Source organism: Candoia aspera, chromosome 2 (genome assembly GCF_035149785.1).
Source record: "Candoia aspera isolate rCanAsp1 chromosome 2, rCanAsp1.hap2, whole genome shotgun sequence".
Taxonomy (NCBI): domain Eukaryota; kingdom Metazoa; phylum Chordata; class Lepidosauria; order Squamata; family Boidae; genus Candoia; species Candoia aspera.
The window spans coordinates 141,829,092-141,842,091 of record NC_086154.1 but is presented as its reverse complement, the minus strand read 5'-3'; the positions used below and the strand labels follow the sequence as shown (position 1 = coordinate 141,842,091).

The 13,000-nt window shown below is 42.4% G+C and overlaps 1 protein-coding gene across 2 annotated transcripts in view; it reads left to right on the top strand.

Annotated features, from left to right (window-relative positions):
- LRP1 (LDL receptor related protein 1) overlaps positions 1-13,000 on the top strand; it is a 320,650-nt gene that overhangs the window by 207,283 nt on the left and 100,367 nt on the right. For both annotated transcript variants that reach the window (XM_063293930.1, XM_063293929.1), the window contains exons 16-21: positions 1,107-1,232; positions 3,666-3,806; positions 4,156-4,281; positions 4,661-4,777; positions 5,649-5,729; positions 8,731-8,898. In XM_063293930.1, coding sequence (XP_063150000.1) covers positions 1,107-1,232; positions 3,666-3,806; positions 4,156-4,281; positions 4,661-4,777; positions 5,649-5,729; positions 8,731-8,898 — 759 coding nt within the window. The remainder of the gene's footprint in view (positions 1-1,106; positions 1,233-3,665; positions 3,807-4,155; positions 4,282-4,660; positions 4,778-5,648; positions 5,730-8,730; positions 8,899-13,000) is intronic.

Sequence of the window (13,000 nt, the reverse complement as noted above, 5' to 3'; positions counted from 1 at the left end):
AAACCTGTGGTCCTTAATTGTGCTGAAGGAGACTATTCCCTGCTTTCTTCATTTTTAATATGTTCGTGACCACCCATATAGCTACTGCTCCTCTTTTGTCAGACCTCAAAGGCCAGGGAGGAAACAGTGTTTTCAGTTTAATGTACTCTCCCCATCCTTTTTTGCTGTTTGTTCTTCTACTCTGATGCTTTTTAATTTTTCTATTACTGTGTGAGAAGCTGGATGAGATGTTGCTTTGAGAACATTGCAAAGACCCCTGGGCAGTCTCACAGGTTTTTCTATAGTACCAAAAACTTCCTGCTGTTTCATGAATGTGATGTATGCAGTTGGTCCTGTTCCTGTAGTCACAGTTCATTTATACACATCCCCCAGCAGCGTGAGGATACGGTCATGAATTGGGAGTGCCCTTGCACCTGGGAAAACATTTAAAAGCGCGTGAGAGAGAGAATGTTTAAAGTGAGGACAAGGAAAAGGAAAAAAAAGTATAGTTTTCTTTTTCAAAAAAAAAATGGTTAAGAAAAGTCAGTGCAAACTCGCTGATTGTGAGAATATGTGCTAACAGAAAGTATGTGGAGGAAGAGGCCAAAGGAAGGCTCCAAAAGTAGCCAGTTGAGAAAAAAGATAAAACCAGCCAGGTGTTTCTTTCTCAGCTGGCTCAAAAGAGACTAGCCACTCTGTACATGCCAGTAGTCTGCTGAGCTGACGCAGTAGATGCATGTTTATTTTGTGGTGGCTGTGGGGAGGTGTGCAAAGATGAACAAGGCCAGGCATGTTGTGATTAAAATACAGAATCAAAGGCTTAGCTGGGACCTAAGCATTATGGACTTTGATCCATGAAAGTTTAGGTGGAGAATAGAATTGATTAGTTTTTAAGCTCCTGCAAGACTCTTTGGGTTCTTGGGTTATTTGCTGCAAAAGACTAAAGTGTTTATCTCTTTGGAAATTATTAATCCTGTTTTGCTCTCCCAATGTGTTTCCTGATCTCTTTGAGTTGGATTGGATTGCACAAGAGCCTTCTAGGTCTTGTCTTTTCTCCTGCTTTTGGCAGGTCTTAGGAAATTTTGGTACGGCTTCTCTCATTGCTTCTCCTTGTCAATTTTTTTCAGTTGGCTCCAACAGTTGCCGGGTGAACAATGGAGGGTGCAGCAGTCTTTGCTTGGCTATCCCGAATGGCAGACGTTGTGCCTGTGCAGAAGACCAGATTTTGGGACCAGATTCTGTCACTTGCCAAGGTAACAATCCATGTAATAATTCAGTAAATCTGAAAGGAGATAGAGATTGCCAGGAGCTCAGCACTCTTCAAAAGAATAGTGGACTTCAACAAATGCTTTACCATCTTATTAAGACATTCTCAGAGACAGACTACCCTGCGCTGACCAACATAGATGCTTTGAAATCTCCATACTAAAGAGTCTGGTGCTCTTGACAGCAGCAATATGGGATCTGATTGGCTTTGATGATGAAGCCATTACTCCACCAATTTGCAGCTTTCCACCAATGAAGCTGGGAAATATTCATTTGACAAATATATCCATTTCATTGGAAGAAGATCTCCACCCGTGTTCGTACTTTTACTGAAAGTGTGGAGTACTAATAATAGTCAAACATAGTCTGTGAATTTATTTTTGTGTCAGCAGAACTGGAAAGAATGGGCCTTTTGCTGATGTGAGTTACTTTATTTGAAAAATCAGACTTTTGGGGGATTTCTAAATCAGGTTGCCACATTTTTTCTGCTCCTGCTGTGTTGCCTTAAAATACAGCCCCCATATACGATTAAGCTTTTTTCATCACAGCCTCTTCCTCCATCAGGAAAGGTTCCTTTGCTTAATTTCTGTATACCAGACTGCTGCTTAAAGAATGGGGGTAATCTGAAGAGTGCATGTGACCCCCAGCATCATGCTTGCAGTGCCCTGACTCCATGCTTCTGAAATGGACAGCAGAAGAGCCAAATTTTGAAGGCATAGGAGAGTGTTTTCAGAAAATAAGGGTGGATGTGGGAGCAGGAGGTCCTGGGGAGGAAAATTTGGCCACCTTATCAACAAATGGCTTCCTTTGGCTTCCAGTCAGCTCAGGTATGGAGCCCAGTTCTTCATATGTTGCCTACTCACAGTTTAAAGACTTAGGAATAGTGGCTATTTAAAGATGTCAAGGGCCTTTTTCAAGCATGTAGCCCTATTTACATGTACAGAAGAGGTTACTAAAGGAAGCAAATCTTAGAATGTAACAGTTCGAAGGAATCCTGGAAATCATCTAGTCCAGCTGGATGTCCAGTACTGGGATTTGCTACTACAGTCCATAAGTAAGCATTTCTGCCCCATCCTGTCATCTACTTTCCAAACATCTGTGCAAGTAGTTTGAATGTTAAGTAGGAAATGCTGTACAAACTGCTGTCTATGCAAGATGGTGTGGGGTTTTTACCTTTATGGAAGGCTCCATGTGTACAGATAGAGCAGGGGAGGTCGATTCTGCATTAGTCATACAGCTGTCTTCTCTTGGGTTTTGACACTTTCTGTGATGCCTGAATATACTTCGTATAGATGCAAAAGCAGGAAACTCTTTCTGTATGGCATCATGGTGGCAGTGGTGGTTGCCTTTTTCATGGAACAGCTATTTTGAGAACATTCACATTCTCAAACTAGGTCAGATAAACTCCTGATTTGTTTTTACATATATAATACCTACAATCTGTAGGGACTAGTACGTATTCATCACCATAGTCTTTGCATGTTGAATTTGCTAACTCTGTTTTATGCAGGGATCTGTGAAGTTGGAGTATTGGGACTGAACTTACCATGCATGTATTTTGGGGTTTGTAGTCGGTAACAATTCCATCTCCCCACTTGGAGAGACAACCTCTCAAGAGCTGCCTGTTCCATAAGAAGGGAAGCTCCAGAGCTCCTATTCCAACCCAAAAACCAGACTGGGACTGTGGTGGGCTCAAATAGTCAAAATCTTCTCCTCCACACAATACAATACTGCTGTGGTTAAACAGCCCTTCATTTGCCCAAACAGAGATGCCCCTTCATTAAAAAAAATCTCCATGCTCACTGGTGGTGGGGAGCAGCTGGCCCTTTAAAGAACAAGCCAGCCTTATGTGCCCAGAGGTAGTCACCTGACCCCTGAGAGCCAATAAAGGGGGTTCTGTCATTTTGGACAGGAAGAGGTTGGGTCTTCTGGAGACAGTTGGCTGGAGTCCTAGATGAGGGGGTTACATCAGACTAGGCTGGAAACTGAGTTGTTTAGCTATAGTAAGAATTGCATTAGGGTGCTTTTTAATTTTTTTTATCTCTTTCTAATGGTGTGTTTTGTGTGTAGAACCTTATCTTCTTTTGGCACCTTTACTAAAGCTGATTTTTGGTTAAATCAACTGGTTGCCTTCTATCACTCACCTCAGCTTGGCTGAGCTACAGACTCCCAAAGCTGCTGTTTGTATTTCTGTATTTAGCCACACACAGGTGGGGCAAGGATTTCCCCTTCAATCTTCCCCTGATACCCCAGAGGGATGGTTTGGAAGGGAGAAACGGGTTTATGGTGAAGGAGTTGCTCTTCACCCATAGGTGCAGGTGGCCTCAGAACTGAACTGCCTCAGAGGAGGGGCTGGTTTGACCCTGAGGGTGCCTCTTCCTTATCACACCACCACTCTTTTCTTGTTCTTTCTTGTCTAGCCAATCCATCTTACGTTCCACCTCCACAGTGCCAGCCTGGGGAATTTGCTTGCAAGAACAGTCGATGTATACAGGAGCGCTGGAAATGTGATGGAGACAATGACTGCCTGGACAACAGTGATGAGGCACCTGAGCTCTGCCGTGTGTATTTGGTCAATCAAAAGGCACTCTAGTTCTTTGGGTTTTTTCCAATCTCAACAAATGTTCCTAAGAAAAGAAAAGAAAAAAGAAGTAGTAGTGGGAAAACGTAGTAGCTCTCTTAGTGGAAGAAGACCATGTGTAGATTTCCCATAAAATCTCTGGATGTGGCATGGCAATTCCACAATTAGAAAATTCATCAGGATATGGGCCAAAACCTCAAGATTCTTACTTATCCAAGGGAGGAGGGCTCTTTTGACCTAAGTTCATATTACTGGCATACACGTAGAGGGAAAGAAAGATCTCATAGTGTGATGTCCTAAGATGCTCTCCTTGCTTTGACATTCTGCAGATCAGCACACATGCCCTTCAGACCGCTTCAAGTGTGAGAACAATCGTTGCATCCCCAACCGCTGGTTATGTGATGGGGATAATGATTGTGGCAACAATGAAGATGAATCTAATTCCACATGCTCAGGTAATGGTTGCTTGTTATCCCTCTAGTTATCTAGATAGTTATCCTTCATTTGATCTTCATAACAACCTTGTGAGGCTCTTGGGGCTATCTAGGTGAACCTGTAGATCAGCCTTCTGCAACTTTCTAGGTGTGGTGGAATTACAGTTTTAAAAATTCTGGGAAGTTATAGTTTCAGCGTATCTGCCAGACATGTATTTGAATATGCTGCTGAAGAGTGTCACTGCAGGTTTATAGTTTAATTATTTCTGAATCATCAGATAATCCCATTGGATACAGTTAGCTGCCATTCTTCTACCCACCATTAGAATGATTCAGAAAGGTGTGCAATTTTGCTTTTAACATTTCTCCTGTTGTTCATTGCCACTTACCTGCTCCCCAGCACGCACATGTCCTACCAACCAGTTCTCCTGTGCCAGTGGCCGTTGCATCCCCATCTCTTGGACCTGTGACTTGGATGATGATTGTGGGGATCGTTCTGATGAATCAGCCTCATGTGGTGAGTGAGGGAATAGATTCCGGTGTATTACATTTGCAGATGTATTGCTAAGTGGATATTTATAATCTCCCAGGTGCTTTGTTATAATAACAGAGTTATTACTATAACCACAGTTACGTTTGGTGGGATAATAGGTGCATAATCTCCAGCCATATGGCCTGAAAGAGATGTAAGTTTCAACTGTTGTGGCTATATTGGCTAATACCCAAATAATATGCTTAAAATCTAGGCTTTACTTTCTGAAAAGTAGAGGTTTATATACACATGGCTATAAAGCTATATCTGTTTCATCCACACATGTTTTAGGCAGAGATAAATAAAAATAAAAAGAACTGTGTATCTTTTGTAGGAGAGTTGTTGGGTTGGATATTTTAAATAATGGGCTTGCTGTCACTGTTAAGGGAGAATCCTGTCCTTGAGAAATAGTTAGAGAATTTTTCCTTCCCCTGGAGAAATTGCTCACCCAATTGTTGCACTGATATAGAATGTGAGCACTTGCACCTGTTACTTTATAACAGGGTCAGAGGTCTACAACTTGAGGCCATAGAGACACACAAGTTCCCTGAAAGCATCTAAAAATTGTCACTGCATTGTAATTTTTAATGTGATAGAAATTTGAAAGGGGCTGATTATTAAATATGTGGGGAGTTTTCAAAACTGTATTACAATAATTCCATGCACTTTCTGGAGCATGGACCTACAAATGCCATCTGAAGACCAAGTGAAGCCCTCATCTCCCTGAAAAGTTCTCTCTCCCCCCACCCCTAACTTTACAGCTTGTGATATAGCAGTCTCACCCATTTGTGCTGATATAGCAGAACATCCTGGATATACAGTAGGTCTTGCAAATGTCCTTGTTTTCCTTTTGTAGCCTACCCAACTTGCTTCCCTCTGACCCAGTTTACTTGCCACAATGGCCGCTGCATCAATATCAACTGGAGATGTGACAATGGTAAGCTTATCTTGCATGCAATGTCCTTCTATGTTGGCTGGAATAGTGAGGTTACAAACAGGGAGAATCTGTAAAAGTGAACTGCAGATTCTTCAGGAAAAGATGGGCTTGGAATTCGTTTTCTGTATTTCCCATCTCTGCATGATAATGTTTGCTTTAACATGCTGCCTCTTCATCTCTATGTCAGAGTAGGAGCTTGCCCTGCATTGAATCTGGGGTGTCATGAGCTCTTCCTTGCATCCCCAAGATATCCCCATCTAGAGGGAAGTAATGCAAGCATCAAGCTTCACATCTTGGCTCAAGATCTTCTAGCCATGCCATTCTAGTCTTTCTCTTAGGGATAAATATGGAGATACTTCTCCCATCCCAAAGTACGATATCTTCCTTTGAGTGGAAAGTCAAATGCAGTTTGGCCCACTGGAAGTTTTGAAGGCAAGCCCTTTGAATGTGGCTTACTTCAGGATCTCTTCTGCCCATTAATCACATTGCATAATCACTTCTCCAAAGATGTCAGGACTTAGAATATCCTGTCCAAAGATCTAGACTGTAAGTGGAGATTAGATGCCTCCACATCCTGCTATACCTTCCTTGAGGAGAACTAGTAGGTGAATTTTGCCTTAAGCTCGGAATTTAAGGGCAGTTACAGGATTAAATAGCCAAATGTTGCCTGGATTTTCCTTTACCAAACTGCAGGTAGGTATGAGATTTTGCTTTTGGCTGCTTTCTACTTAAGAACATCTCCTGCACTTGGAGGATTTGCACATCAAGGGAAAAGTTCAGTACATGATTGTTTTCTTTTGATACTGGGAGCGTTGCGTGGATGGTGGCATTCGAACATGCAGCCATACACCTTTATCCTGAAATTGGAAAAAAATACCTGTAACTTTCCACCAAGACACTAGTGAGATGGAAGGTATATTTTTCCCATATTAAATTGGCTGTTGAACTACTGCTAGTTCTTTTGTTGTTATTTTGACTTCCTTTTGGGGGAAAAGAGCACACACATAGCTCAGTTCCTTTCTGCACTATATTTCTATAAGTAAAAAAGATAGACATTTGTTTTCCCACTAGGCTTAGTTTGTACATTAATGATAAACCATGATTTTGATGAAATATGAGTCATAAATCTGGCTTGATTAAGAACTTAGTTTAAACTACACCTTCTGGTTTGTATGACTCAATATAACCTCATTTTGCACAAGTCAGCTCAGACTTGAGCACATTTACATGGTTTGGTATAGACAGCTTTCATTTCTGATTTTGAAGTAGCAGCTTAAAATTCAGGAAAGAATCTAGAATATCCATCAGGAGAGCAATGTGGGTTACCTCTTCCCTCCTGATCTCTTTTCTCCTCTTGAGGATGAAATAAGGGTATGGATTTTGTCTCGTTCCCCTTCTGTGTTTGATACAACTCTCTTGATGCCCTTCCTCCTTTTCCCTCTGCATGTTCTATCCTTAGGATGCTAATTTGCTTCTATTTTCATATTTGATTTCCAGTTTGTTTTCTTTTTGTCTGTGTGTGATATTGCTGATTGGGTGTGTTCATGTGTGTTCACCGTGCCCACTCTCCTGTCTTTTCTGGTTGGTTTCTGTGTTTCAGAAAAGGATTGTGGGGATGGCTCTGACGAAAAGAATTGTCCAAAAGCAAACGGTTAGTGCATAGATCAACATGCACCTCACCCCTCCCGCACTCCTTGGTTCTCTAAAAAAGCTATCACTGTTCCGCACAATGTCAGTGCCTGCAAGGACTTAGCACTTCCTGTCTTTGTTGGGAGGGGGTCTTGGAGACCAATAAATCTCATAAGAAGGGCAGGAAAACCATTCTGGAGGTCGCTTGTCCCACTGGTGCTTATCATTTCCCCTCATTTTGAAGGCCATCAGATAATTATTTCTCAGTTCTTACTGTTGCTACTTTTTGGCTTAAGATGCAAAGAGTTCTGTTAATTTAAAAGGAACTCCTGATTCAGACACATATGCCAATCCTCTGTGGGTTTACTTTGAAGCAGGAACTTTTTTGTTCAGTGACCCTTGCTTCTCAGCAAAGATGCCTATGAACAGCATCCAGAACTTCCTGAAACAAGTTGTGGGAAGGATAAGAAAGGGGACCTGATTTGAAATACCTTTGCTTAGGAGGAATCTCATGGCTTCCATAGCAGACTAAACACCAGTGCATCACGTTAGATGTGCTGGTAAAGCTAACTTGAGGTAGGAAGGTCACTTGTTTTGAACATCTCCCTAGGCTTTAGAACCTGGAGAAGAGACTCCAGTATGCTCAAGAGCAATGCAAGTTGCCAAAGCCAAGGGAAATTTTAGCAGTAGGAACAGTCTTGTTCACTGGTTTTGCTGTAGGCAAAAGAAAACCCAATTACGCACAGATAAACAGTAATAACTTGATTCAGCAGGAAACTCACCCATAAGTTATTCTCCCTATCAGTGCCTATTCTTACTCAGAAACGGATTGAAAATGAAAAGAAGAATCCCAGATCAAGATAGTGCACATGCTAACAGATGCACAGAGAAGCACATGTATGGATGGACATTGTTTTGAGTTCCAAGGAATACACACACTCCATTGATCCCAGAATCCAATAATGTAATAGTTTCCTTTCACTTCACCTGCTCTCATTCCCCCATGGTGCATGTGATGATCTATGCAGTTTCTGTGTTTTCTTTTTAAAATTTGTTGCTGTTCTTGTTGATGTTGTTATTGTTTAGTTGCTTCTTTAGTGGGAAAAGCTCTTGGGGCAATGCAAAAGCATGTTTGGCTAGTGTATGCATGGGGTAGAAGGGTGCCATGTATGCAGGCTTTGGGGAATTGGGATAACCTGAGTCCTCGTTTTAGACAGTGGATGCAGTGCTGCCTTCTAGACTTTCTAGCTGCCTATCAGCCAAAGGAGTCTGCATCTAGCTCAGGAGGGGAATGGGGAGGTGCATGGAAGGGTTGTGTTTGCTCCCCAGAACCTAGTAGACTCTGTCCTCCCCCATTTCTTCCTGCTTTCAGACAATGACTGTGGGGACAACAGTGATGAAGCTGGCTGCAGTCATTCCTGTTCCAGCAACCAGTTCAAATGCAACAGTGGGCGCTGCATTCCTGTGCATTGGACTTGCGACGGGGACAATGACTGTGGAGACTACAGTGATGAGACTCATGCCAACTGCACCAATCAGGGTGAGAAGAAGGCATGTTTGCGACTGCTTCTGCATGGCACCAGCAACATCTAACATCAGCACTGGAAAGATAAATACTGTGCTTGAGCTAAGCTGAGCAGAACAGCCTGGTTTATAAAGGCTTTTGGTGTATTGTTGTTCCATTTGAAGACTTTTCTTTTTTCACTCTGAATACAGTATTGGTGGGTTTTGTGGTCTGCATTTTTCATTAAAATTCTTAGAAGTAAGTGGAAGTTAAAAACGAGCAGTAGGCTTGTTTTTACAATAGAATGAAACATTTTGCATACAGCACATAGGAGCTTTGTATTATTTTTCACTGACCTAGAAGGCTAGATACTTTTAAAAACTTAGCAGCACTAGGCCTCTAAAAAACCTACTTATGCACCAGGAAAGGCTTTTTTCTTCCTGGGTATGAATGTTACTCCAGAATTGTTGTGGCATTTCTGGATTAATCACTGGGAGGCAGAGTTTGCTGCAGTTCCCAAAGGTGGAATAAGGGCCCTGCAGAGCAGTTTTGGTGTTTATTTTGGGCTTTTTACCTCTTTGTTCTTCAGCAAAGGATTGTTACCTTGTCGTGGTGCTGGAGCTTGAGCACCTCAATGATGCCATGAGCTAAACCGTGAAGGGCCACCCAAGACGGGAAGGTCATGACAGAGAGGTCAGACTAAATGCGATCCCTGGGGAAGGTGATGGCAACCCACCCCAGTATTCTTGCCATGAAAACTAAATGGATAAGTACAACCAGAGATATGTCGGTATACCATCGGAAGATGAGACCCCCAGGTCGGAAGATGGTCAAAATGCTACTGGGGAGGAACAGGATGAGTTCAACTAGCCCCAGACGTGATGACGCAGCTAGCTCAAAGCCGAAAGGACGGCTAGCGGCTGACGGTGCTGGTGGTGAACGGCGAATCCGATGTTCTAAGGATCAACACACCATTGGAACCTGGAATGTAAGATCTATGAGCCAGGGCAAATTGGATGTGGTTATTGGTGAGATGTCAAGATTAAAGATAGACATTTTGGGCGTCAGTGAACTGAAATGGACTGGAATGGGCCACTTCACATCAAATGACCACCAGATCTACTACTGTGGACAAGAGGACCACAGAAGAAATGGAGTAGCCTTCATAATTAATAGTAAAGTGGCTAAAGCAGTGCTTGGATACAATCCAAAAAGCGATAGAATGACCTCAATTCAAATTCAGGGCAAGCCATCTAACATCACAGTGATCCAAATATACGCCCCAACCACAGATGCTGAAGAAGCTGAAGTAGAGCGGTTCTATGAGGATCTGCAGCACCTACTGGACAACACGCCTAAAAGAGATGTTATTTTCATCACGGGAGACTGGAATGCTAAGGTGGGCAGTCAAATGACACCTGGAATTACAGGTAAGCATGGCCTGGGAGAACAAAATGAAGCAGGACATAGGCTGATAGAATTTTGCCAAGACAACTCACTCTGCATAACGAACACTCTCTTCCAACAACCTAAGAGACGGCTTTATAGATGGACTTCACCAGATGGACAACACCAAAATCAGATTGACTACATCCTTTGCAGCCAAAGTTGGCGGGCATCTATACAGTCGGTAAAAACAAGACCTGGAGCTGACTGTAGTTCCGATCACGAACTACTTCTTCCACAATTTAGGATCAGACTAAAGAGCTTAGGGAAGACCCCCAGATCAGCTAGATATGAGCTCACTAATATTCCTAAGGAATATGCAGTGGAGGTGAAGAATAGATTTAAGGGACTGGACTTAGTAGATAGAGTCCCGGAAGAACTCTGGACAGAAGTTCGCAACATTGTTCAGGAGGCGGCAACAAAATACATCCCAAAGAAAGAGAAAACCAAGAAGGCAAAATGGCTGTCTGCTGAGACACTAGAAGTAGCCCAAGAAAGAAGGAAAGCAAAAGGCAACAGTGATAGGGGGAGATATGCCCAATTAAATGCAAAATTCCAGAGGTTAGCCAGAAGAGATAAGGAATTATTTTTAAACAAGCAATGCGTGGAAGTGGAAGAAGACAATAGAATAGGAAGGACAAGAGACCTCTTCCAGAAAATTAGAAACATTGGAGGTAAATTCCAGGCCAAAATGGGTATGATCAAAAACAAAGATGGCAAGGACCTAACAGAAGAAGAAGAGATCAAGAAAAGGTGGCAAGAATATACGGAAGAACTGTATAGGAAGGATAACAATATTGGGGATAGCTTTGACGGTGTGGCCAATGAGCTAGAGCCAGACATCCTGAAGAGTGAGGTTGAATGGGCCTTAAGAAGCATTGCTAATAACAAGGCAGCAGGAGACGATGGCATCCCAGCTGAACTGCTCAAAATCTTGCAAGATGATGCTGTCAAGGTGATGCATGCCATATGCCAGCAAAATTGGAAAACACAAGAATGGCCATCAGATTGGAAAAAATCAACTTATATCCCCATACCAAAAAAGGGAAACACTAAAGAATGTTCAAACTATCGAACAGTGGCACTCATTTCACATGCCAGTAAGGTAATGCTCAAGATCCTGCAAGGTAGACTTCAGCAATTCATGGAGCGAGAATTGCCAGATGTACAAGCTGGGTTTAGAAAAGGCAGAGGAACTAGGGACCGAATTGCTAATATCCGCTGGATAATGGAAAAAGCCAGGGAGTTTCAGAAAAACATCTATTTCTGTTTTATTGACTATTCTAAAGCCTTTGACTGTGTGGACCATAACAAATTGTGGCAAGTTCTTAGTGGTATGGGGATACCAAGTCCTCTTGTATGCCTCCTGAAGAATCTGTATAACGACCAAGTAGCAACAGTAAGAACAACGGACTGGTTTAAGATTGGGAAAGGAGTACGGCAGGGCTGTATACTCTCACCCTACCTATTCAACTTGTACGCAGAACACATCATGCGACGTGCAGGGCTTGAGGAATCCAAGGCTGGAGTTAAAATCGCTGGAAGAAACATTAACAATCTCAGATATGCAGATGATACCACTTTGATGGCTGAAAGCGAAGAGGAACTGAGGAGCCTTATGATGAAGGTGAAAGGAGAAAGTGCAAAAGCTGGCTTGCAGCTAAACTTCAAAAAAACCAAGATTATGGCAACCAGCTTGATTGATAACTGGCAAATAGAGGGAGAAAATGTAGAGGCAGTGAAAGACTTTGTATTTCTAGGTGCGAAGATTACTGCAGATGCTGACTGCAGTCAGGAAATCAGAAGATGCTTAATCCTTGGGAGAAGAGCAATGACCAATCTCGATAAAATAGTTAAGAGCAGAGACATCACACTGACAACAAAGGTCCACATAGTTAAAGCAATGGTGTTCCCCATAGTAACATACGGCTGCGAGAACTGGACCATAAGGAAGGCTGAGAGAAGAAAGATAGATGCTTTTGAACTGTGGTGTTGGAGGAAAATTCTGAGAGTGCCTTGGACTGCAAGAAGATCAAACCAGTCCATCCTCCAGGAAATAAAGCCAGACTGCTCACTTGAGGGAATGATATTAAAGGCAAAACTGAAATACTTTGGCCACATAATGAGAAGACCGGACACCCTGGAGAAGATGCTGATGCTAGGGAGAGTGGAGGGCAAAAGAAAGAGGGGCCAACCAAGGGCAAGGTGGATGGATGATATTCTAGAGGTGATGGACTCATCCCTGGGGGAGCTGGGGGTGTTGATGACCAACAGGAAGCTCTGGCATGGGCTGGTCCATGAAGTCACGAAGAGTCGGAAGCGACTAAACGAATAAACAACAAACCTCTTTGTTAGAAATATGACGTCATGTAGTGGTAAAACTGTTGTGCTAGCACCTGGGAGACCCAAGTTCCAGACATGGGTTAGTCATTCTCTTTCAACCCAGCCTATCATAAATTGTGAGATAAAATAGGAGGAGGGAACACAGTGTACCAGCCATGAGTTCCCAAATGAAAGACAGGATATAACATGTAAAAACATCAATCTGGACTCAGATTTTTATTGTAAACTGCCCAGAGTCCCTCCTTGGGGGGGAGATGGGTGGCGATAGAAATTTTATAAATAAATTAAAAAATCTCCATTACTGAACATAATAATAATAATAATAATAGTAATAATAATAATAATAATA